Here is a 26,466-nt window from a genome sequence, read left to right as displayed (position 1 = left end):
GCATGTACTGAAATCTTTGTTGTATTTCCTGTAATTTTGGCACAACAGTGGCATAGCTTTTGGCACAGCTCAGGACACGTAAGGTTTTGTTACTGACAGTCATTAGTGCACTAACTCTTGACCTTTGATGTGGCAAGAGAGTTTCTTATCTTCTACTATTTAAATAATCCAAATAAAAAAAAGTAATTCCTTTCTGAAGGAACTTTGGCATTTTACTTTCTTTCACTTCTGCTAGTCTTTCTTAAATTTAAAAATGCATTTGAAAAGCACGCTTATCCCAGCATTCATCTGCCGTTCTCAAATAGCACCTATGTAATAAAGTCAGACAAAGTCAAATGAAGAATGAAGGCTATGTGTCTCTGATTGTGTTGGTTTTGTCTTTACCAAGGGCATGGGGAAGTCTGCAGACAAGCCAGTGTAATACAGCACATGTAGGATAGATAGGGATCCCACTTAAAAATGAGATGTAATTTTGTAGAGGAAGTAGGAATGCAGAAGTTGAAAGCATATCACAGGCTGCCACAATCTCATTAGATACACTTGCAATTACATCTTTTTTCAAGTTGGTTCTAAAATTGTGATTGCTTTGTTCTACCTGTGCTTCATATGTCAGCTTTTTGGATCTGGAATGTTTTAACTGAACTACTTGGAAACGAGTAAATGATCCCTCAGTTGAAAATAATTTTTAAAAATCTACATTCTAGCATTGATAGACTTTACAATTTTGTCTCTTAAAAATGTTTATAAATTCCAGTTTCTGTGTTAATGTGAAAGCTTTCTCAATGATTGCACATAGTCATGTTTGGTAGGGCTGATAAGTTAACAGCTGTAAGGCTATCTCCTGCTTTATGTTGCTGTACTATGACCCAAAGGGTATGTAGTTGTGGAGTTGCCTGACTAGTGAACAGGAGAGGAAGGCAGTACAGGAAGAAAACTGATAGAGGCTTTTTTGGGGTGCTGTTTAGAACTTGAAAAATTTTAGTCCTGGGATGTTTGTAGGAAATCAGCATAACGAAGAGAAGGACTGGGTTTGCACAAGATGCAGCAGATGGATGCAAAAGCAGGTAGAGATTTAAAAAATGTGGAGAAGAGTCGGCTCCTTGAGACCTGGGATTCCTGTTGTGTAGGGGGTAGTACTATAATAGGAAACACTTGTAGTGGGCAGATGAGGATATATGTCATTTTGATGGTGTAGGAGACTTTGCTCTTCTGTAAATGTAGAGATGGGAAAACCTTCTCAAACCAGCTGATTCTGTGATATTTTACGGGGAGATTTCTCTTCCTTATTGCTGAAGATAAGTTACGTCTTCAGTGTTGGAAGCAGTGAACAGCTGTCACACTCCTCTGTTCTGTAGAGCTTGCTGGTGGGGTGTTTTTACAGATTTTATCTATATGGCAATACTGGCAGTTTCATAAGCTCATTTTCCTTTTCCTTCTGTGTATTTATGGGCTGATTCCTTTTGTTCGGTTTTGTTGGAGGAGAGAAAAGCATTTTTTTGCTTTTTCTGATGCTGTTTGTAAATCTGAAGCTTAAACGCAGCAGGACAGGGCACAGACTCTTGTTTCCCAATTCTCTGATGCTTGAATGGCAGGCAACCCCACCTGTGCAGGATGTTTCACAAAAGGAGTCTGGCAGCTTTGCCCCAAAGCCTCCCTGGCTTTGTGAGTGACAAATCCCAGGAGGCAGTACTGGCTGAAAGATGTCAGGTGTTCTTTGGAGGCTGAACACAGTAACAGTGGGACTTTGGAGCTGCTTGAGGGCAGAAAAGGAATGGCTATAAAGCCTGGGCAAGCAGCCATGTACCCAGCAGGCTGTGACAGGCATGTTGTGCTGCAGTGGTTAAAGGCCATACCTGACTGCCTGCCCTGGGGTCGTTGCTTGCAGTAATGTCAGGAGGACAGAACATGTGCCAGCACTTCAGCTAGCTGCAGTTCAGTTTAACCTTAGCTTAAACCTGTGAGGAGCAATATGATTTGCTTAATTTGGTAGAGCAGAGAAATAAGTTCTGGCAGACTTAATCTAGTCTGCTCTGCAGCACTCCCTTGAAGTGCCACTACTGTATTTTTCTCTTCTTGTATTGAAATGCTTCAGTTTACAAGGCAAAGTATGCCATCTCCTTTACAAGTATGTGTTAGATATAAAATAATGCACTTCCATCAGTATTTGAGGTCAGGATGTAACAAGCAACTGAGAGCCATCTCCTGTTCCAGGAAACACATCTGGAAACTGCAATCAGAAATTAACAACCTGTTTTAAATACAGGATTCTGTAGTATCTTTTCTGTCATTCCTTCCTCATGAAAGCCTTGTTGTGATGTACATTAACATTTCAAAAACACAAATGCATGCAAGAGATGCAGAACAAGATAAAGCATTTGAGAACTCTATACAGTATGTTCTATACATAATATGTTCAATACTCATGCTAACTGACAAATTAAGGCACAACAGAAAATCTTCTGTAACAGATTTTTCTGCAGCCCTGTTTTTGTGCACATGTTGACATGCACAGCACTGCACTAGCTTTAGAATGCAATTGTGGGCCATATTCTGATGTTGCACAGCTCAGGCACGAAGAAGCTTCTCTCATGTATTACAAATCAGAATGGAACTCTTCAAATTTAGAATCAAGGCTCCAGCAGAAGCTTTAAAATTTAATTGGGACCATTTTTGTGCATGAAATTATTCATGTGCTATAATCTTTCCTCATAGGATTTAGTAATGCAGCAATTTTTCAATATGGGATTAAAAAAATTGGGGGAAGAAGTCAATTCAATAAATTGATTTGCTGCAATGAGAAAACCAATTAGCTATTAAATATCGTGGTAGAAGATACTTTTAAAAATCAGTGCTACAATGAGATTTCAATGCATAGTTTGAATTTTATGTAACTAGTAGTGCTGGACTGTGAGTTATATAAAGGAGCAAGTGTTTGATGCAGGTTATTTCACTATCTGCCCTTGTAGAGGGTGAATAGAAAATAGCTCCAGCTCAATTTTAGCATCTTCATCTTGATGGTCATAATATGCATATTAATGAAAAGTTAGAACTGTAGAGGAATGACTCTTTGCAAAAAGCTGATGCCTTCTTAGTTCACGATCTTGTGGAGGATGGGTGGGGGGCAAGAAGAGGGAAAGAAATGTACCTCTTTTGAGGGTATGTTTTGTTGGCTTGCCCAGTCCTGATATAGCTTGCAATTGTAAGCCAGCTGAACCAACATCACATTCGTCAGTGGAAAACTACGACTAGTAATACCTGGAGCACACAGCAAAGGAGAGGCAAGTCAACTCTGGGACGGTGTTGTGTGACTTGTCTTAAAGTGGGTCAGAGCATTGCTACAAAGATTAAATTTGGCTAAGTGTTGCTCTTGCATGGTTTAATCAGCACATTTAATTTGAATTGGATGCATAATTTAGCTACTGCCTTTGAACTAACATGAACTGACAAGTTTGGGTTTTTCACTTAGTAAGATCACTGATTAATTTGCTTTGTACATGATGTAGTTTTACAACATACAGTTTTGGTTCAAAGTTGGTACGGTATGCTGAAGAAGTAGAACATGAAGATTTAAGGTGATGGATATTTTCCCATTATGTGTTAGTTTTACATAGTAGTAGTTTTTAGGATCAGAGGGGTTTGTTAGCTATGAACCTTGTTTTATTTGTCTTTTGTGATGCATTCCGTTCATCCTAAGTTTTCCTATTTTTTATCTGTTGTTTCTATTGATACTGTGTTTCTTTTATTGTTGTTATCATAATGTATGTTTTGGCTTAAGTGCATGCAAGAGAACAGGCTTCCATTCATTTGTCTGTAGTATTGCTGGAGCTGCTGGATAATAGGTATGAGGGTGAGCAAGTAAAATAACTATTCATTAAAATATTATCAGAGAATAATACCATTGCAACACAGAGCTTGATGTTGATAGATAGAAAGCATGTTTTTCTGAAAAGCTGTGAGGGATAATGAAGAGTTAGGGTGATTTTAGAGCTAGGTTTTTCAGTCTGCGTGGAAATTTAGTGGCCTATGTCTTATGCTCTGTGCCCACTTGGCATAAGAAACAGCTGACAGCAGAAGTAAAAGAGAAGCAAGAAAATCATAGAATGGCCTGGACTGAAAAGGACTACAATGATCATGTAGTTTCAACCCCCTGCCAGGGTGGGGTCACCGACCACCAGACCAGGCTGCCCAAAGCTACATCCAACCTGGCCTTGAACGCCTCTAGGGATGGGGCATCCACAACCTCCTTGGGCAACCTGTTCCAGTGCGTTACCACCCTCCGTGTGAAAAAGTTCTTAATATCTAACCTAAACCTCCCCTGTCTCAGTTTAAAGCCATTCCCCCTTGTCCTATCACAATCCACCCTCGTAAACAGCCATTCCCCTTCCTGTTTATCCGCTCTCTTCAAGTACTGGAAGGCCACAGTGAAGTTTCCTCAGAGCTGCTCTTCTCCAAGCTAAACAAGCCCAGTTCCCTCAACCTTTCCTCACAGGAGAGGTGCTCCAGCCCAAAATGTTATAGGTACTATGGACTGCATTAAGTTAACATGTTAAATACTGGAAATGGAGTTGTCCCAAGCTCACATTCCACATAGTCTTCCTGCCTGCTTTCTCCTGACATTTTGTAAGTCTGCTGTCATTGGATGGGCTTGACAGAGAAACTAATTCAAGCTCTTTGATTCTTGATTTAAAAACAAACAACAAAACAACAATAGTGAAGTGTGGGGGTCTTCTAATCTGAAATGCTTTATTCAGTGGTGCTAAGGCATTAGTGACCCAGATGCCAGGAAGAACTCCTACCAGATATATAGTGAGACTGGGTTCTTTCTTTGTAAGCTCACTGAACCGCTGAACAAAGTCAGATGAAAGGTATGTGCTTTATATAGACAGGTAAAATGTGTTCATGACACAGAGGGCAGGAGGAACCTTAACTCATTTCAGACATTTTTTAATGACACTTCAGTAAAGGCTACTTTTTTCTTTGTTTTCTTCTGGCACCTGTTTTGTGATGTCTGTTCCCCATCAGACTGAAACTCAAAAATGCTTTCCCTTTTCTTTCCTGTTTACCATGAAGTCTTGCTATGTTTGAGAATGTGCTTCCTTGAACCTCATATTTTTAATTAGAAAACATGTGCATAGAAAAATAAGTAAAGATACTTATATCATATTAATAGAAACATTTTGGAGTTCCAACACCCCCAGATTGCTGTGTTCCAAAGCTGGAGTTAAAGGAGGTGTTTGGTTTTTTTTTAAGTGCATTAAGAGATCTAGAATAATTGTGGGAAATATTATCAGTCTACATAGCAGCAGAGGGCTTAAATGGTAAAAAGGAGGAAGTGTTTCAGCTTAAAAAGTTAGAAAGAACTAAGATTTCATTCTCATTTATGTATGACAGTATTTTCTTATCAGTGTGCAAAAGAATTGAGTTTAGCAACTAAGTCGCCTTTATATCATTTGGCTTAATCTTCTCTGTGATTCTTCATGTGTGACTTAATTTAAAAATGTGAAGATTGAAGTTTGTTTCTTATTGAAATCTAAGGTAATTGGTTTTGATGGAAACAGGTTTAGGCAAGTGGACTCTTTTCTCTGTTAATTCTTCATCATGTGGTGTAATATCTCTGACTAACTGGAAATAGGATATCACAGGGTTTCTTAATCACATGCAAATTCCATTATGTGCCTGAACTTTCAGAACAGACTTGGAGATTTAATCATTCAGACCTTTTTAGCTTTAATAAGGAAGCATGTGGTTAAATCTTTTTATTTAGTTTTGAAAAACAAGTCAACTGTGCAGTACTTTTCTGCCTTATGGCACTTCTAGTTTTTTAAGATGGGATCTTCAGAAAAGTTTTCTGGCAAAAGTAGGATTTCCGGTGAATGGGAGAGCAGTTGTTGAATTCATCTAAGGTATTCCTCTTCCTTAAAACTCAAAGGTATCAAGTAATAATGAATGGGGTCTGATGAACGTGGATGGGAGAAGTATGATATACCTGCCATCCTGATTCATACTTGTGAAGCATTTTTAGAATGTGTGTAGAACTAATCTGGAGAAAGTGTGAGATTTGAACTTGTTTGGGGTTTGTTGTTCTGTGTTATGTTTTGGTTGTTGTTTTTTGATTGTTTTTACAAGATTGAGCAGGAGAGGTAAGTTTTTTCAAGTTTCTCCAATGATTGAATACAATTTATATGTGTGTACCTTTGTCAGGTTGGGATTAAAAATCATTTCTTATTTGCTTTTTTCTTCTTTTCACAGACAGTATTCTCGTAAGAAGAGAGATGGCAGAAATCAGTTCTCCAGTAAATATCAAGGAGAAGGTAGGCACAAGTATCAGTACAGTGCAAACCAAAATGATGTATAGACGTTTCATCCCTGCTCCTTCAAGGACTGTTCACATACTTCATTTAAAATTAACTCTGTGAATGAAGTTAAGTACACAGACAGGTATTGCTAGGATTAGAATATTAATTTTGGCTAATGAGAAACACGTTTAGCTTTTCTGTAAGGAGACAATGTTTTGTCAGGTATATCTTTTTTATTCTCTTGTGGTCCCTTTACATGACAATGCTGTGGAGAGTAGCACTTTGTGATGGTTGCTGTGGTACAAAATTTAGCCTTTGAAGAAACACAGCCTTATGAAATAATATTTTTCAACCAAGAATGTTGTACTTGTAATACTCAGAGGCAGTTCCTAAAATTACAGAGCTGAAAAGAGGAGAATTTCTTTCCTACCTGAGTAGCTCTGCTTCTAACCGCATTCTTTGTGTGTGGGTATATCCTCTTAATAACTGGCTAGTCTTGCTTGGCCTTTTGGAAGCATTAAGGAGTCTATAGCAGTTAGGACTGCAGTTTTGCAGGCCACTTTTTTGTGAAGTGCTGCATAACCATCTAAAGAGAGCCTTGGGCTTCTAGAATAGTTTTTCTCCTGTGCTATTTAGTTTTACAGATAGGTCAGGGATTTTTTTTTTTTTTTTTTTTTTAACTCCCAACAGGCAGCTTGTATAGAGATAATCTGCCTAAGTGATATTCCTCACCAATGCAGATGGGAAACAAGGGAATTTGTCAGGAACAGGAGAAGAAGGAAGTAGGGAGAGTGTAGGAGTATAACACAATGTTGTATTTTAAAAGAAGCTAAGGTTTTGGGATGTTTATAAGATCAGATTTTGTTTTGTCTCATGCTTGGAATGATATGGACCTTTACATTTAGGAAGTTCAGAAAAAAGCTAATAGAGTCCTTGAATTGCTTTGTTAAGCATGATCTGGCTCTCAGTAACAGATTCTAAGACAGTGTGATGTACGTGAAGGGCCAGAACCTAATTCTGTTGGTAAGCCCAAATTTATTCAGATATCGATGTAAATTTGATTTGGGTGTATTCACATCATGGAATTCCACAAGGAGATAGGATCGAGTGTGTTTCATAAAATACCCTACTTGAAGGGAATACAGAAAATTGAAGGCAATGTGAAACTGAGAAATGTAGTCATCTTCCACTGTATCATAAGACCTACATGCATCCTGCTGGGTGTCAGGCCTGTCAGTGGAAAAGACAAGAAAAAAAACATAGTTTCTTGTATTAACCCTTTTCCCATCTGCAAGAAAATATTATTCAGCAGATAAAGACTTCCCTAACTTTGGTTTTGCAATTCAAAACTGCAGCTTCTTGATTCAGTAGACCAGTAGCAGGGAAAGTAATTTGGCATGAGGAAGACCTGCCAAATACTGTAAATGTGGCCTTCCAGACTAGAGAAGTCTCAGTAAGTGATAGAACATTAAGATAACATGTAACACACCACAGCCTCTCAAAGACATAGGCCTGAACTCCAGAGGTCAGTAATCAGGTTTTAATTAACTTACTATTTCACTTCTGAGTTCAGAATAAAGCAACGAATTCTTCAATCAGGGAATATATTTCTGAGAATTGATCATGACTTAATGGCTTAGACACTGCATTTAGTTAATAAAGACCTCAAGAACTGTGACAATTATTGATCCTGAAACAAGGTTTCCTCAAGCTTCAGATTAATTATGTTTCCCAAAAGAGAAGTTACAAACTGTTGTTACCTGCCACAGGAAAGAAGTTGCCAAGGAAACAGAATAGCAAATGATGTAAGTAGTTCAGGTGGGAATGAGTTCATATTGTTGTGTCCATCTTTTCCTAATTATTCGCTTTGCTTTCAAAAGGTTGTAGAACCTTTTTGCTTTTATGTTCCTTGACGGGAAACAGTGCCTGACCTGATGCACTGCCACCTGGGGGTTTTTGAGTCCTTTTTCACTCATATTTGCTGTGTGCTGCTGAATGAATTACTGTGGCTGAGGATTTGCATGTCAAGGTGCATTTTGATGAAGAGTATATTCCTTAGTCTTTAATAACAGACAGGATTTAAGTATTGAGTAGCATGATGGATTTTGCACTCATTCTCTAGTGCCAGAATAAATTACTGTAAAACTTAAAATGCAGCTCAGTAAATCAATTAAAGTTATGTTTATTGACTATGTAGCTTAATTTTTTTCGTTAGTTTAGTCAATTTTACAAATGTGGGATCTTATAAATTGCCTGTTTGTCTTTTGCTAGTTTTAGAATGCAGAACTGCAGCAGGACTTTTATGTGCCATGTAATATTTGCTGTGCGAAGTCTGATATCTCTTGATTGTATCTTAAAACTAAACATTTATGAGCACACACATTTTAAAGCAGGTAGATAATAGAATTAATACTTATTTATAATAGTTTCTCTTTTAATTGCTGTTTTCCGCCAGCATTTAATGTCCCTAAATCCCTATGCCAAACTTAAAATCTAAGTTACCAGCAGTTAAATCTTATTGCAAAATCACTGGGTTTTATTCTGAAAAATACAGTCTAATAAGCTACTGATTAGAGGCTTAGCAACTGAACAGCATGAACTTCGTGATCTACATATCTGCCCAAAGAGCTAGCACGGTTGGTCTGCTATTTCAACTGGACAGTTCTGACTCATTCTAAAGTGAGATTGGTATGGCAGGACATAAAACATCCATTTCACAAATCCAATTTGGTTTACAGTGTGGAGGGTCTTTCTATGAGAGGCTTCTAAAGCCACATTCATGTTATTGCGGAGCTGTGCTACAGAAATTTGAGCACAGGGGTGAGCCAATACACCTTTCTGAGTTGGCTTTAATTGTATTTGCCCATAAACTGCTAAAATATAAAGACCTTATGCACTTCTGAGCAGATGCATTTACGGTATCCTGGCAAGAGAGTGTAAATCAGATTTCTTTCTCACTTAAATAACGTACATGCACAGGGCAAAGCAGTCATGCTGCAAAGCATAAAAGCAGTGAGTTCAGTGTTTATTTTTATTCATCCTTTTGGTGAATATTTTTGGGAAACAGAAATGAAATTTATAAACTTAATTACTTCTCTGAGCCCCATCGCCGTCAGTACAAACACAATCAGTTCTTGTTTAAAAGGACAGAATCGAATACAATTCCTTCCCAAGCCTTCCTCTTTCCTACCTCAGTGCTTGCAAATGCTAGTATATGTAAGATTTTGTTCCTGCTAGGACTTGACTGCTGATCATTGTTTCCCTGTAACAAATAGTGTAGAGAGTCCACAAAGTTTTGGCATAATGTTTGGTTGATTGATTAATGTTTGTTTTTCCTGATTAAATGGTGGCATCTCCCCATGTACTTTCCATGATCAGCCTCTTATTACTGAGGGAAGTAAAACTTCTGCCACTGCTTTAAAGGAGTTGTATGAATGAGTCAGACATTTCAAGTAATACTGACTGAAGTTAGAATACTCACATCTGCAGATTTTATAAAACCCTACCCCTAATTTGAGTCTTAAAACAATGTTAATATCTTACTAATACTTGTGTAATTTACTCATAGCATTGCAGTTGAAATAGTTCATAAAGTCAATAGGTTAAGCGTTGTATTTTATCTCTTTCCCCACTTTTTCCCCAAGAGAGTAACATAAATATTCGCCTGTGATGTCAGCCTAATGAGTGTTTGCATAGTTGGCAGATACTTCTGCAGCTGTGATGCTCGTGTGGAGCCAGGGCAGTTCTGATTACCATATTTTCATGCACATAGTCCACAAATTTTCTGAAATAATACAAGCCCTGCACTTCAGCAGCAGCAGCTAGGGTTACAGTGCCAGTGTAGTTAGTGCAAGGAATTTACCATCAAGATCTCTCTCAAAATAATTCCTTTTGTCAGTTTGCAGACAGTTTCCAAGCTATGATTTCACTAGGTCTCCTTAAGGCTGACCTTCACAGCTGTTTCATACACATGTGTTGATGTGAAAGGACTTAGTCCAAAGACCAGCACAGTTGGTTAAAATGCACTTCTGTCATTTGATGAGCTATTTAACTTTGGCTAAGAGTATTATAGAATTAGGTTTCTAAATAATGCTGCCATTATTCAAGTGAAACAGGTCTTACTGAGCCAGACCTTATATATATATTTTTAATATATGTCTTCTCATAACCAATTTCCATTTCAGTAGTTGAAAAATTAGAGTAGAGGAGGATGCAGGACATTGTAATTCCAGGATATTTGCCCACACTAGATTACTGCAGCAAGTAGAATTTGGTTTGTGCTTATCAGGGGTAAGCAATCTGAAATGTAATAAACAGGGCATATAGCAAATAGAGAGGTGCAGACCTGATCAAAGCTGTTATTTTGCTCAAAGGGCAGGTTAAAAACACGTGCTCAGTGTGTCACAATGAACTGATCTAGTTAGCGAAGCTTCTGGAAGAATGGGTCCTACATAAATAATAAGCTTTTAATTCAGAAAATTCAAACTGTATTTATGATTTTTTTTTTGTAGGAGTTTTTCAAAACCTAAACTATTTCTGTCAAGAGGTGTTCTGAAAATACATTTTCTTGTTTAATGTTGTCAGGGTATCTGCTAATGCTTCATAAATTACAGAAGTCAGCAGAGTGCTGTAGACAGCTCTCCTTCTCTTGTCGTCATCCAGGGTTTGGGTCAGTCCCAGCCAGAATTGTAGTTCAGGCAAACACGGCTTACGCTGCTACCTGTCTGCAGTTGCAGTGAGTGTATGCACTGTGATTGTGCTTATAAAGATCTACTACTGACACAGTGAGAATAATCAGAATCAGAAAACATTTGTGTATTCTTTGATAACTGTACTTGAAAAATGAATTTAGCTCTTACTTAGAGAAAATCTGCTGAGCTTAATAGTTCATACCTAGTGAAGGTGGATGTGGGTTAGTGTTTGTAACCAAGCATGAGTAAAAGTACTTTAAATGAGTATGTGACCATAATAGTGACTCACTTCAAAGGGATTACAGCAGCTGTGTTCAGGGGTTTCAGAACAGTCATGAGCTTTCAGCAAAGAAGTTTAGTTTGTCACTATGTCACAAATATTTAAACAAATTCTCTGAACCCCGGATATATTCCTTATTCACCAAAAACATCCTCTTTGAGATGATGCCAAAGGGGAGCAGATGGAGTAGAGCAGCAAGCAGGCAATGCTTGATTCTGTGTTGTTACAGTTGCCTGGGAACCATCTGAAACTTGACAGAAAACCTAAAGGACTTGGATGAGTACGCAGGAACATCAGCTTGGTTCTGGATGCAGAGTAGGTGTTGTCGCAGCTTCTCACAACTTTGAAGCAGGCTGTATTTCTTTTCAAGCTTGCTATGTCAGGGACCTCTCATGAGATAAGTGCTCACAAGGACTTCAGGTATGGAAGATAATACCATGAGCAGTTAAAATTTCAGTGAATTATTTTTTTTTTTAAGCAAATGAGTGCCAGTTGAAATTTCATGTGGTTGAGCGGTAATCCTCAGAAAAATAGTCAAATATGTCCGACCAAAAGGAGCAAGGTTCTGCTTTCCACACTCTTGAGCATACATGGCAGTTTTCAGGATAAGGGCTTTATATTTTAGATCTATGGTAACTTCAGAGTAGCTTTTGTAAACTAGAATGTTGAATGAGCCTTCTGAGCAATAAACCAAGAAGGAAATGAATTCTCTTATCAGGCCACCAAAGGGAAAAGCCTAGAAGTGTAACTATTGCCAGAGACAGCATCTCAGCTAATGCTGACGTTAACTGTGCAATTATTTGTGATTCAGAATATATGTCCCAGAATGCTTGTCTAGCACCCAAAATGGTGACACAAATTTTCTGGAAATCCATGCTAGATAAAGACATGATGATTCAAAATTGTTAGAATAGTTGACTTCCCTGCAGTCTGTTAATGTTATTCTTTCTAAGATCAGGTTTCAGTGAGTCAGAGTTTGTTCTTGCAGACTGTTAATTATTAATACAGCATTAATCCTGTGATAGGATGAGGTTCTTTGGCTCTTCTTTTTCATGAGGTTGGTATATGTTTTTTAAAAGGAATTTATTTTTGATGAGAAGTCATAATGTATTTGATTATTCCAGTTTCAGTCTGTGTTGTTTATGTGTTGAAAAGATAGATGTTCTTGGTAAGTTTAATTACTGTAAGTTTTGGGAGATATAATTTGGAAATATACCCAGCCCTGGTATATTGACCTATCAAACCATTAGTAAAAATGAACTGTACACAGCCATCTGGGTTGAAGAGTGACAAACTCTTCTCAAGCAGTTGGATACTTGTAAGCAGTTAAGATGTGTAGCTGTATTGGCAAAAGGACAGGTGTATTAGCAGAACCAGAAGGTGAGCCAGCAGAACCTGGCGTACTGGCACTGCATGGCTCCAGCTCACATTCAGCCCCACTCTGCATCTCCTTCTTGTCAGCTTTTATTTGTCAAGTATTCCTGCAGCTTAGCTGCCTTTCATTGTAGATTGCAATGGGGCTTTTATGACCTTCAGCTGTGTAAGTGCATTTCTGTTAGACTTATGCTTTCAGCAAGGCTGTCGACATCTCCCTTCAGTGTTTTCTTGTATATCCCCACGTTCCTTTCCAGAAATATATAGGATGCATTTTGCATGTAGAAACAGACCTCAGGTTCGAACATAGAAATCTACACAGATTTTGAAGATGAGTAAGAGAACTAAACGATAGAATATTAGGGACCATAAAGTTAAGGCTGTCATATGACCTTGTCTTCCTCAGCTTGTCCTTGTCCTCCTGTCAAGTAGGTTGTTAGGTTGGAATTATGTTAGAATTTCTTACTTGCAGCCATTTATCCATTATTTTTGGATATTCAGAAACCACTGAGTTTTTTCGTTGCATGTGTACAATTCCAGTTTATTCTGGATGAAATATTCAGTGCATATGTTGGAGACGTCATGTCTGATGCACACATCTGGCTGACTTAGAAAAGAAAACATGCCTAGTTTATTTCATTTTATTCCTAAAAAAAAAAAATTTAAGACAAAATATTTCAGAGCAAAACTTTTTGTGATTTCTCTGCTATTGGAATTCTGGTTTTATATCTGCTTTGTTGTTTCAGAACAGAAGAGTATATGTATCATTTTCTTAATAGCATATTCTACAGATTAGAAATTCTAGTTTTCACCTCTCTTATCCCAAATAAGTCAATGCAGAAATTTGGAAAGCAGAAGAATTAATAATCAAGTGAGTATCCATACATACACAAGGGAAGCTGATTAACAGTGTGTTAATCAACTTCTGGTTTGGATTTTCCAAAGTCCAGAATGCTTTACTGTACAATCTGATACTTATTTACTAAAGAGTCGTCTTATGAAAATTCTTATTTTCTAGAGAGAAAAATAAATGTGTATCTTTTCTAACAGTCAACAAAGGCAATTGCTTTTCTGGCAGTAAAACCATAGAGCTCTGCTTAAATGTTCCCCTAAACTGAATTTTTATGATGTCCAACTAAAACAGAACTGTGTCCACAGAGCTGGTCATAGGCATAATATCTTTACTCTGTATTAGTGAATGTTCTTCCCTAACAGACTTGTGTTACTTTTTTGGGGGTTATCTCCATAACTAGAATGTGTCCACATATTTTCAGTGTTAGGTTGTAATACTAGGGGGATCAAGAACAAATTAGCTTTTAATTCTGATTTTTATATTAATCAAAAATTTCCAAAGTGCAGGGTGTGGCAAGTTGCCTGATCCGTCCTGTGGTCTTGGCCTCACTTTGTAGTTTCCAGATGCTTCTTAAGGCTTCCAGACCTCTCATAGCAAAGAAGGACCTAGCAGCCATGTGGAATTCCCATGCTTATGGGAATGGCTGGAGTACACTAAATATTTCCTTTTGCTATTCTTCTGTAAGTAATTGCCACAAGCAGCTTAAGCAGTTCTGAGTGGGTAGAGAGATGAACCATAAGATTGTGAAAGAAGAGGGGAGGTTTTTGTGAGAATGTGTAGTCCACATGATGGGAATGTTTGGCAACTACCAACTTGAATATAAAGTGGACAGCAGCTTGTGGCCTGCTGTAGCTCTCATGTATCTGCCAACTTTTATTGGTATGGAGCCAACTCAGTTCATGCTTGTTGCAGTTTTATCAATAAATAAAATAGCGTGCTAGTGCCCACAATCAGGGAATGAATAAAGCTCGTTTTTCTTGGGTTTTCTCATTGCATTCTATTAATTTCAGATGGTTTTCACCTAGAATGCCTGCAGTGCATAAAGAGCTGTGCTCACAGTTGCTTGCTTGTTGTTTTTTGTTTTGTTTTTCCCTCCCACTCTCAGACGCATAGCAACTGAAGAGAGAAGCTTGAGCAGACAGATTTTTCTAGATAGTTCCTGGAAATGCCAGAGGCTCACTTGATCAACTTGATCGCCTAGACAGTCTCAACTTCCAACATGATGATATTTTTGTTTGCTAGAATCTCCAGTGCAGCTAGCTGTTGGGCTGCGACCCTAGCTCATGGGCAAACCTTGCTGAGCCATGGGGTAAGAACAGTGGACACGTGATTAGATGGGCCTTTGGGAAGGGTCCTTGGAAAATGAGAGAAGCGATTTGACTCTCGTACCATATTGTAGTTGCTAATTTTGAGACTATATAAATAATAGTTTTGGCCTGAGTTGTCCAAGGCTAAACTTGTTACTTGAAACATGTTGTGGACAAATGTGTAGCTGCAGACAGGTGATTGATAGGATGGTGGACAGGAGTGAAGTCAATTCTACCAAAGCAGAGTCACTAAATTTGTCTCTGCTGAAGTCAGAAGTTCTAGATTAACTTATCTAGAAATCTTGATCCTGTGTGGATGGACCTGAAGCAAGTATCTACCATCTGCTGTGCAGAAGCTAAATCCTGCAGGAGTCATGAATCAGAGCCTTCAATCACTGTCAATTACAGAACTTGAGTAAATCATGGCTTATATTAGTATACAGAAAATAGAGTGACTGAGGATGGATGTTGATGTAAAACAACAAAATAACATTTTAGTAATAAATCTTAGCATAAGTCTGAATCGCCTTCTGGTGCTTCCACTGGTAAAGGTGCCATAAAGTTTATCTAGTTTGTTCCTTTTTCAGCATTTACATGGACAGCTAAGTCAAGCTGATATGAATATTCTCAGTATGTAATCCAGCCTAGCTCTATTACATACAACAGACATATCTTCACGTGTTTGTTTTCACAATTCAGCGTGTTCATAGTACTGCGAAAAGACCACCAGTGTTTCTCAAACAGAAATTAGCATAATGACATTGTGATTTGATAACTAAAATACACAAAGGTGTAGTCCTGCAGAGAGGGGGCAAAGAAAGCTGCTAGTTCCGTTTCTGCAGTGCATCAGGTTTTTAATCGTAAACGTGTGCTGGATAGTCAGAAAAAAGACGCTCAGGTGTTTTGAAGCAACTGTACTGATTTCTGATTTTTATTTCTCTACTTTGGTCTCTTAAAGAAATTGCTTCCATTTGTTGCAGGAGGCACTAAAGAGATTGACACTGCTTTATATGGGTATAGCATTGTACATTGTAAGCATTTATATAAATGGACATTTGCACAATACTGTGTTTTCTTAAAGAATATGATAAACTTATGTATTATTACCTTCCTTCTTTTTCTTCCAGATCAATGCAATCCGATCAGTTGTTCCAAACAAAAGCAATAACGAAATAGTTCTGGTGCTGCAACAGTTTGATAACAATGTAGACAAGGCTGTCCAGGCTTTCATAGATGGTAAGTACAATACTTTTTCCACTAAGGCATGAGGGATTTATCTACATGCTGAAGTATTCTGGATGCCTGTAGTGTATGCATTCTGTTGTTCTTCTGAAATTCACATGGTTGTGACTCTGCCAGTTCATTTTTTTATAGTTCATCCTGCTGTCTGCATATTTGTTTCTTCACATCGTGAGCTTGACCTGGCTGTTCATCTGTTCTCCCAGAGGTTTCTTTTAGTGTAATTCTTGTTGCAGACCTTTTTTTTTCTGATGAAAATTAATGCTCTTTAAAGTGTGTATGTCATAAGATGATTCACTGCTGGAGACAGACTGCTAATGGAAATTGAGGATAGTTCTGAAGCAGATAACTGGGCCCACAAACCCCTGAATTTGATGCATACCTTGACATTCAAGCCTCAATCTAAATTTTGCAAATAGCTTTGATATTTGTAATGGCTGAAGCAAGGCTCCATTGAAAGTTTGAGATGCTCAAAATCTTTATCTGGCTTTGTATTTTGCATCGTGAGGCCATCTCTAGTGAAAGGTCACTTGTATTTAAATAACACTTTTCTGATAACTATATAATGGCAAGAATTTTGAACTTCCTCAAAGTCTGTTAGAAAACCTTTGTAGAAATACTGGCATAATGTGAGGAAATCCTCTCAAAATTCTGTTGCTTGAGGGTGCTTCAGAGATACTACGAGGCCAGAATTTCAAAAGTCCTATTATGTCTTAAAAAGCAAATCAACACTGTGAGGCTGTTCATATGGCCTGGTGATACCAAAACATTAGGGAATCATTATGAGTTATCTCACCAAGCTGCTTATTTCATAGCTATTTTAGTTCAGAATAGTTTTGATTTTAGTTTGAGTTAATTTACTGAAACACATCTGTCAAAAAGTATCAGGTACTAAGAATTAAATATAAATATGTAGAAAGCAGATGTGAGCAAGCTAATCACAAATGCATCAGAATTCTACTCCAAAAGTAATGCCTCCTGTTTTACAATGTTGGCCCACAGTGTCAGCGGCAAATCTTGGTGGTATAGCATTAGGTTGAATCTTCCCACCAGTATCCCATTACACTTGGTTATTATGTGACAGATGGCAGCAGAGGGGCAATATGACAAAATGGTGTCTGACATGGAAGTGTGGATGAAGCAAAGGTGTGCCACTGAATTCCTCCAAGTGGAGAAAATGGCACCCACTGACATTCAGTGACACTGGCTGAACATTTATGAAGACCAAACAGTGGTTGTGACAACAGTGAAAGTTGGACTGTGTGAGCAAAGTTTTCCTAGCAACAGTGCTGTTGTAGCAGTTGTGAAAAAGTGAGCCACCTCTGCTGGTGCAGATTTTTATGAGTGCGGTGGACTCTTGTTCATCACTGGTGAAAATGCGTAGGTGATGGTTGCAACTGTTGAAAAATAGTGTTTTGCAGCTCAGAATTTGCACTATCAAATAGTGTTATCGTGCTCTTTGTAGCTGTTGGAGTTTCCATGGAAATAAATAGGAGGCATTACTTTTAGAGTGACCTACATACTTCTCCCTTTTTGGTTAACAGCAAATATCTTGTGTATTGAAGGAAAATAAGTGCTTTCCTATCCACACATTGTCCTAGCTATGAGGAACAAATGGTAAAAGTAAACCTTGTAAGAGAAATTAAAAAAAAAAAAATCTTGAAAAAGACCTACTAAGGTGATGTAACTCACCTCTAAATGGCCTTCCTTTGAATTTGATAAGTTGATCATCATTATGCCTTTAGTTGAGAAGTCTTTTCAAATTGAGCATTTGAAAACAGACTATTTGCCACTCACTGGAAACACTGCCCTCATTTCGAAGACAGAAGCCTGGATTTGTTTAAGCACAAAGTGGCACCAGGGATGTGTGTCCATTCAGCTGCTACTGTGAATAGAATGAATATAGATAGCTCTTTAAGTCATATTTTCATGCGAATGACAAAAATGCCAAGATTTAAATATCTCACAGTCACAGGGAACCTACTGCTACATACAGCGTATAACACGGGGACAGCCATTTATTACTGCTCTCAGAATTACTGCATGCTGAATCAGTGTTCAAATTTAGTTTTCTGAGGTCATCTCCTATCTTTCTTTATATCTGGAGTGACATATGTATGTTATGTATTATTTATGTGAAATGTGAGTTTTAAAACTGCAGTTAAAATGTCACCTTTGCTGTGTAAGCATTTACCTGAACGGGCCTAAACAGAAGTTGTGTACAGCTCCTTTGTGGACATGTTCAAGAAAATTATTCTCATGCATTGCGGTAAAGGTTTTGGGACTTGCATGGTAGTGCGTTTCCAACAGGGAGGGCACTGGAGTTGTTTGTGCCAGTCCCTGAAGTAATATTAACTGTGCATAGTACTCACAGGGCAACTGAGGGAAGTAGAACTAAGGCAATGCCATCCAACACAGAAAGTATTGGATGCTACTGTGGAAACAGCTAACAGAGCTCTCAAGTGAAACTGTGCGTGTTCAGCAGCATGGATTTATGAAGGCAGCAACTGCGGTTTTATTTCACCATAATGGAACAGCTTCTATCAAAGATAGCATACTTTTAAGAAAGGAGCAAGGGAATTGTGTATGTGTATATACTGTATGTGTGTGTGTGTATATATGTGTATATATATATATATATATATATATATATATAAAGTAAATATTGATAAATAACTATATATATATATATAATGGAATCTTTCTTAACCTTCTGTCTGCAGTGTTGTGTCATCTGGGAAGCAAAGTTTGACTTTGGATTCCATGGGTATTTGTTCACGGTTTAACAAATCAGTCTTAGCACTGCTGCAAACAGATATAATCACTTCCCATGTGTATGAGGGACTCACCAAATAATCTCACATCTGGATTATTTGAACAGAAAAATAATTTTGGTGCATTTGAAAACCTTGCATGTTTTTGTCAGAATACAAGTTGACTACTCGTAGCAGCCTGAAAGCGGCAGCGCTTCTTAACATTGATGTCACCTGAAACGAGCGAAAGAATAGCAGTATATAAAACCATTTGCACAGAATGGTAAATAAGTATTTACTAGAAAAATGGATTCTCAAATTCACACGGAAAAGTTCTAGCTTGGTGTGATTAAGAAGATTGTTGATACTGTAAATGTCTGGATGCAAGTGCAGGCTGCATGCTTCCATGAGTGTGTTTTTAGCTTTAGAATCAAGGAAAACACACCAGTGATAACAGGATGTAGAAGAGTTTTCTTCCAAAGTGCCAGCTGCAGCTGATCTGACCAAGGCTGCTTTCATTTTGTCCTGAAAATTTTATCTAACCAAACACTGGGACTGGCAGACAAAACTTCAGGTATACAGAATCATATTCGTTTTCAATATGATTAATGGCTTTTACTGCCAGGCCTGTGTACGGACCAAAGGATGCAGAGTTTCTGCAGTTGACTACAAAACTATATTTCTACATGCTAATTAAATCTTCAGTTTTATGCTCTTAGGTTTCCTGAATATGGCAGATAATGTGCAGGAAACATCTGCCAAAATGCCAAGAGATTTAAAACTATGAAGAAGCTTGAGAAGCAGGAGAACCTAATTTAGTGTTATCTGGGGTACTGAGATACTTCTCTTTCAGACAAAATATTGATTTTTTTAAAAATTATTATTTATTCTCTGAAGCTTATGCTATTGCATTTTGTTAAGCATCCACTTAATTACTTCGTGCAAGGAAGAGCATAAACAGCAGTAGTGCCAAATAGCTCATCCACAGTGTAATCAGCTAAGACAAAAGTAAAAAGGACAGAGGCAGCAGTTCTCCTTTTGTTTTCCCAACATTAGAAATCTCACAGAAACAAACAGAAGTGCTGCCTGGCTGGGAAACTGAAAACTGCTTCCAAATACTAATTTTCTTATATCTTTTGTTGAAATGATTTCTCCCTCTTTTCTCTAGGTAGTGCAACTCAGGTTCTGAAAGAATGGAATATGACAGGGAAAAAGAAGGTAAGGACTTGCTCTGGAAAATCAGAGTATTCAGACCACTATCAGCTGTCTACAAGTGAATGTAATATTTTCATTTTGGCCAGTACTTTTTGAGCCTTTGCTAACATAGGTGACTTCATCCATGCCTCTGTTCAGAATACCTAAGAGCAAACGTATGCGCTGTTTTTCATCTTGTTCATCTGTTGCTGTTTCTGTAGTGCAGAGTTCTGAGTTTCTGGAACAGCACATTTGTGTTTGTAGAAGCCAGACTCTAGACAAGTACAGAATAAATTCCCAAACAGCCTACTTTTAATATGCAGTTGTGTCCTGGAGAGTCGCAGCCACTTGGTGCTAGAGGTTTTGCTCCTGGGTGTAAGAATAACATATGCATAGGAGTATTCAATTAGGAGTATGTTCTAGGGTTGTTCCCAGGTCAGACACTTCAAGAATATGTTTAAGATGCATATATATACACAGTATGCTAAGTGGCAGCCCAGGGAGTCATTGTTCTGGAGACTCCACTTTATGGGTTGGAGAATTACAGCAGCAGTGGCTAACCTCTGTCTTCTGCTCCTATTCTTCCAGATAAGAGGGATGCCTTCAGAGATTGTCCGTGTTACTTAGTGGGTGTCCCCATGGTGGATAGGAACTAGTTGAGCATCATTGAAGCCCAGACTCTGTTACCATTTTGCAGTATAGCTGTTCTGTTTAGAAGAAAAAGGAAAAACAATGTGGGTCTTCTGTTTGTATTTGAAACTATTTATATTTTCAGCTGAACAGATGCAGTGGTGTGCTATATAATACACTGCATGTAAATTGCATTGTAGTGAATGACACTTATACAGCATTTTAAGAATACTGATCATTTTGTATTTATATGGTTTTTGTTATATATTGAGTTTTTGAGCTGCTCTGAGTAATGTCTGTTTTCTCAATACTGCTGAATTTAGAATAATAGGAGAAAAAGAAGCAAATCTAAACAGCACCAAGGCAGCAAGGATGCTAAAAATAAGAGTGATGGGCCTGAGAAGGCACCTCAAGAGCCCCAGAGACTACCTGTCTGCCATCTGAATGGATGCTCTAAGGACAACCGTTGTGGTGATTCTGCCAATGAGAAACTGGAAGCCACTTCTCTGGAGAACAAAAGCTCACGATTTGTAGCATCAGCACCAGGCTGTCCAGAAACCACAGGTCAGTTCATCTGGAACGAGGCACCTTTTAATTGGCAACAGACAAGCCTATTTACATAGGGATCATAATTTTTACTGCTATTAAATGAATACAATAAAAGGATATCAGAGAGTGATGTTTGTGCAAAATGTATGTTTTTGTTAAATCTGTGCACGTAGATCTGTGTCTGGGCACAGTTTGTCTTGCAACAAGTATCCTTGCAAGGTATCTCTTTTTTTTTCTTCTTTAGAGCAAAAAGTTTAAACTGTAATCAGAGAGGCCCAGCTGGTGTGGAGTATGACATAAAAATACAGGAGAATACAGGGTTTGAAAATGGCTTTGGTATAAGATGGTGACAGAAGTGATCAGGTCCTTCACCTGGGACAAAGTAGTACGGGCCTGCTGCATGTTGTAAAACTTCTTTACTGCCTAGTCCAGGCTAGTCCATTTTTTTTCCTCATCTCCCCTGAATAGGTTAGTCAAAGTGGATCTCCACTGATTTTCCCTTATAGGGGAAGGAGGACCTTAGTGTTGAAGGAGGTGTGATCTGATAGTTGCTTAGTATGCATGCATTTCTGCTAGGGTCTAGATACTGAATTGGAAGCTCTGGGGAGCAGTAACACAAAGTTCTTCCTTGCTGAGTTCTAGTAAGCATAGAATTACTGTTTATGGTTATACCAATGGAAACAAACCTCTGCACGAGAAGCTCTATGAAAGGTCAATTAAATAAAATCTCTGCAATGCGTAGCAGCCAAATTGCAGAACTACTTATGAAGACATTTTGTCTGAAGAATTGTGTGGGAGGTCAGAAATACTCCTTGCCCTTGCTGAGGACTCATACTGATTTTGGATAGAATATGCCACGAGCCAGAAAATCCTGCAGTTCCATGATATTAAAAGAATTTTTACTACTAATTCTGCAGCATGTATACATTTGTTTATTCTTTTCCTCCAAATTATATGGTACGTGTAATCAATCTGTCATGTCAAATTTGAATCAGCCCTAAAGTGTTTTCTAGCAGGCAACAGACCTGAATTCAGGAACTCACATAGCTGTGCTGTCAGTAGTCTTTTTATGTGACACTGGGGTTCAGTCATCTTTTTTTTCTCTCTTTGAGGTGATGCCATTTAGATTTGTGCATATTAAGGGCAAGAAGGATCTCAGATTTTTTTTTTGTTTGTTTTTACGAATGTCAAAGATGATACATATTACCGTAGCTTTTTATAAGCATTTTATAAGATTTGTATAAACTTTTAGGCATGTCACTGACCTAGTAACTGGTCTTTCTAAGACAAGAGAGGGAGAGATGGTGGAAGAGGAAGGAGGTGGGGGAAGAGAATGGAAAGGAAGCAGAGAGAAAAGAAAGCTGAAACTTTAATATTTCTGAAGTTTGCATTACGTGGTAAAATAAATTCCTGGTAATTTGTGTACTAAAGAGAAGTTAGGAGATTCTTAAACACTACCAGATGCACTAGAATTCTGGTCTTGCAGGCAGTTTAGTAGCTACTTTCTTGAGGTCAAAAGGTATTACTAAATGTGTGCTGAAGTACGTGGAACTAGAGAGAAGAGAAGAGTGAATAGGATCTTCTGGTTCAAAAACTGTGCCTTGGTTTTTGGGGAAGTCAGACTGTGCTAAAGCTGTTTGAAATGCTGAAGCATGTGTAGAGAGCCCTTGTCTTACATTTTTTCCTTTTGTGTTGCAATATCTTATGTTTTGTCATTGTCAGTCTTGTTTTGTTTTGTTCCTTTCTTATCAGTTTAATGTTACTGTAGACATTTCACTGTCACCTTCAGACAACTGACACCATAGAAGTATATCACAGGGGTCTGCTGACAGCTCCTTATGTTTTCCTCCCCGTGAGAAATAGCAGGCTGAATTCTTGCTTATATCATTTCACAGTCTGTGAGATTAGGTCCTTCATAGCCATAAAAGTGTGACTGCCTGAAAGAGACTCCAGGGACGAGATAGTAAAGTAAGGCTGGTGTTTCCCTGTGATGTGCCACAGTATGATGTGAGAGGATGTGTGGATATTGCATTTAATTTAGGTCTGCCTATTTCTTTATGTTATTCTGTCTCTCTTTGTATTAATGTCTTCAGTACACTTTTTTTTTGTTCAATGTTTTCCTGCAAGGAGTGAAGACCTGCTAGAGAATCTTGTAACTCCGTGTATTGTACCTTACTGTTTTCTTGCAGGCAAAGAACGTGAGCGTCAGAGAGTGTCTGTGGAGTTAAACCCAAAGACTGTGAATGGAGTAGAACAGCATGAGCCTCTTCAGTCACCAGTTCAATTGCAGGGTAACCTAGGCAGGCCAAAGTCAAAATCTTCCTCAGTTAAATCATCCAATGCTACAAGCCAACTTGAAACAAAACCAGATGATTCAGTGAAAAAAAGAGGTAAAGCAAGTCTCTTCATGTGGTCATTGTGTAATAAAATGATCAGAAATCTGGTGCTTCTACAATAAAAAAAAAAAAGTGAAGGAGAGATGTCTTGGAAAGTGGGAGTAAAATCACATTCAGTCTAATAAAAATAAGCGGAATAATTTATGATTGATGTAAAATTAAATTTGAAATGAATAATTTGAACTATTATGGCTACTTTGACAATTATCTAGTTTGAGGAATTAATTTGAGTGTATATGTTTAGGAATTTAAGAATATCATAGAAGAACTATGGAAAATATGGGCTTGTGGACTTCAGTGGGCAAATAATGTTATATTGTTCCTGCTCCCTCATTCAGAAAAGCCAAAACGAGCTTTCTGACTTTTGTGCTGTTTTTGTTTGTTGTTGTTTTGTTTTGTTTTAGGGCCAAACATTGAAAAATCAGTAAAAGACTTACAGCGTTGCACCGTTTCTCTAACTAGATATCGTATGATGATCAAAGAGGAAGTAGATAATTCAGTGAAGAAGATCAAAGCTGCTTTTGCAGAATTACACAGCTGGTAGGTAACTCAGCTTAAGGTCCCTCAGCACCACCTAAGAGTAAGGAGCTCATGCAGGCCAATGACATTGGTGATCTTACACTCTGTTTATTTGTTCTTGTCAAAAAAAGATGTAGTGTAATTGAGAAACTCCTCAGCAATAAGAATATAATACATGTATATTTGCATGTTTATGTATATTCTTAAAGAGGAACAAAACTGCAGTACTTAGGAAAAAATAAAACCTAGTGGGATTTTTTTCCAGAGCAATCCATCTTCATCTAGTTCTTTCATATCAAGTTCAGAGGCAACATAACTGAGCAAGTGAAAGCTTTCCCCAAAATTCTGTCCTTACAGCATATTCTGTAGTTTCTGTTTTCTGCTTTAAGACGTGGAGAAAGAAGAGATTCAATCTTACCTCCTTTGGCACCATGTCCTTTGCTCAATCTACATTTCTCATACTCTTTGCTTCTTATCCCACCATTCTTTTTTTATTTTCTCCTCTTTGTTTCTTCTTACTCTTCTCACTTATTTCCAGTTCTCATCTCTAATTCATTCTTTTTCCTCATTGCTTTATCTCCTACTCTTTTCTTTTTTCCATTATAATTTTGTTTCCTGATCTTCAGCATACATGTTCTGACCTTTGAAAATTCGTAGCTGTCACAAGTGCTTATATTGCAAGTTCCACGTTGCTATATATGACTTAAAAAAAAAAAAAAGAAAAAAGTATATAACTTTTAAGAAGTTTAAAGTCTTAAAAATGTATTTTTGGTTTTAACTTTTACTCAACTAGCTTTTATTTAATCAACTACCTTTTAGTTAATTGTAAATGCCATATAAAACCTACATTTTATATGGTGTTCCAGTAAACAGCAAAAACGTATACGAGTCACTTACAAATCACAGAAGTGTACAAAACCTTTTGCCCTCAGTTCATTCACAATATTTTTCAGTATTTTTACAAGCAATTCTTAGGAAAGTACAGTAGTATCAGCAGAAAATCATTATCTCGGGGTTTCAGTGGTGTATTTATTGTCTTCAGTGATTCATCCTGAGAGGCTTCAGTGCCATTGGGCTGTCGTTTCTGTATGGAAGGAAAGTTCAGGCATTACTGAGCTGGTTCTGTGGAAGATTCTTTTGCGCCAAGCTGGTGGTGTACCTCATTGTCTAACAGAAATAGTTTCTTTCCCATCTCTGAACTAAATGAGCATGGGTTGTGATTGGCAGTTGTACAAAACTGGCTAGTGTTGTCAGGAGTGCTCCAAATTACACTGTTAATATACAATAATAAAGTGAATTTCATTGTCCATTTGCACTTTTTGTGGTAGCTCGTAGATGTGCTCTCTCAGGATTTTAGAAAACATTTACTGCTTATGCTCAGATGGTTCTGACGTTTTGTCTGAGTAATTTGACAGTTGGGTCTCATTAGGTGTGTAGTTTCTCTTGCCCTCAATTTTTATTTATTTTTTTTTGCAACAGTGTTAAAACCGTAGTGTGTCATGTGCCTAATCTTGTTTGCATGTACTCACAGTTAATTGGAGCTTTAAAAAATAGTTATTCTGGTTGTGAAATAGGCGTTATCCTGATCTAAATATGCATGGAGAGTGGATATATTATTAGATTCAGAACTGAAATTACTCATTTTGTATGCATTCATGTTTTAGCCTGAAAAAATATTGAAACGTATCACCTAGTACTAAAATTTGTTATCGTAATAGGTGAGCTTAATAGAAAAAGCGACAAAATGATCCAAAAGGACCGTGTAAAATCAAGTTGACTCAAAATGATGAAAAATAACCAGAAAAACTTCATTTAGTTCCACCTCCTAGCAGATCTAGTACTTAAGTGCTGTAGTGGAGTCTGTCAGAATCTCTAGAATATATCAGACCTGTGCTCCAAATATTCAGGCCTTACAAAGCCATTTTGTGTAGCACAGCATTACATGCAATAAGGAGAATGTGATGTGAGGACACGCTTTCAGAAATTTCAGCGTGGATTTTGTTGATTTTAGCAGCATAGAGGTCTGGTATTCAAGTTTTTGTTCAAATACATGAAGAGATAAATTGGTTTAAGCTGCAAAATGTGTTACTTAACTTTTGGTAAAAATTAAAAACAGTTCTAGGATATTTAATATGACCTTGTAAAATAAATCTCTGAAAAAGATGGGAAAAGCTGTCTCCAGCACCTAATTTATCAAAACTTGCTTCCACTTGCTATAAACTCACTGCTTTCAGGTAGAAATCACTAGATTCAATGATACATTTAGCTTCAGACCTCGTACATTCAACAAGGTATTCCTGGGCATATGACAGTTTCCCTACTTAAAAGCTGAACAGTGCATCATTAGTGGTAGTGTGAGGATAAGATAATTGAGTATTCAGCCAC

At 37.7% G+C, this 26,466-nt stretch overlaps 1 protein-coding gene across 6 annotated transcripts in view; it reads left to right on the top strand.

Annotated features, from left to right (window-relative positions):
• SPATS2L (spermatogenesis associated serine rich 2 like) overlaps positions 1-26,466 on the top strand; it is a 73,045-nt gene that overhangs the window by 30,802 nt on the left and 15,777 nt on the right. For 5 of the 6 annotated variants that reach the window (XM_031601195.2, XM_090144231.1, XM_031601194.2 and 2 more), the window contains 6 exons: positions 6,250-6,311; positions 15,929-16,037; positions 19,962-20,011; positions 20,941-21,181; positions 23,356-23,556; positions 23,967-24,102. In XM_031601195.2, coding sequence (XP_031457055.1) covers positions 6,273-6,311; positions 15,929-16,037; positions 19,962-20,011; positions 20,941-21,181; positions 23,356-23,556; positions 23,967-24,102 — 776 coding nt within the window. In that variant the 5' untranslated portion in view covers positions 6,250-6,272. Of the gene's footprint in view, positions 1-6,249; positions 6,312-14,599; positions 14,804-15,928; positions 16,038-19,961; positions 20,012-20,940; positions 21,182-23,355; positions 23,557-23,966; positions 24,103-26,466 lie in introns of those variants that run through there. The other variant, XM_090144230.1, reaches the window with a different exon arrangement.

This window comes from Phasianus colchicus, chromosome 7, assembly GCF_987193195.1.
Source record: "Phasianus colchicus chromosome 7, bPhaCol1.hap1.1, whole genome shotgun sequence".
NCBI lineage: Eukaryota > Metazoa > Chordata > Aves > Galliformes > Phasianidae > Phasianus > Phasianus colchicus.
Note: the sequence above shows the minus strand (reverse complement) of the source record. Positions and strands in the feature narration are given on the sequence as shown.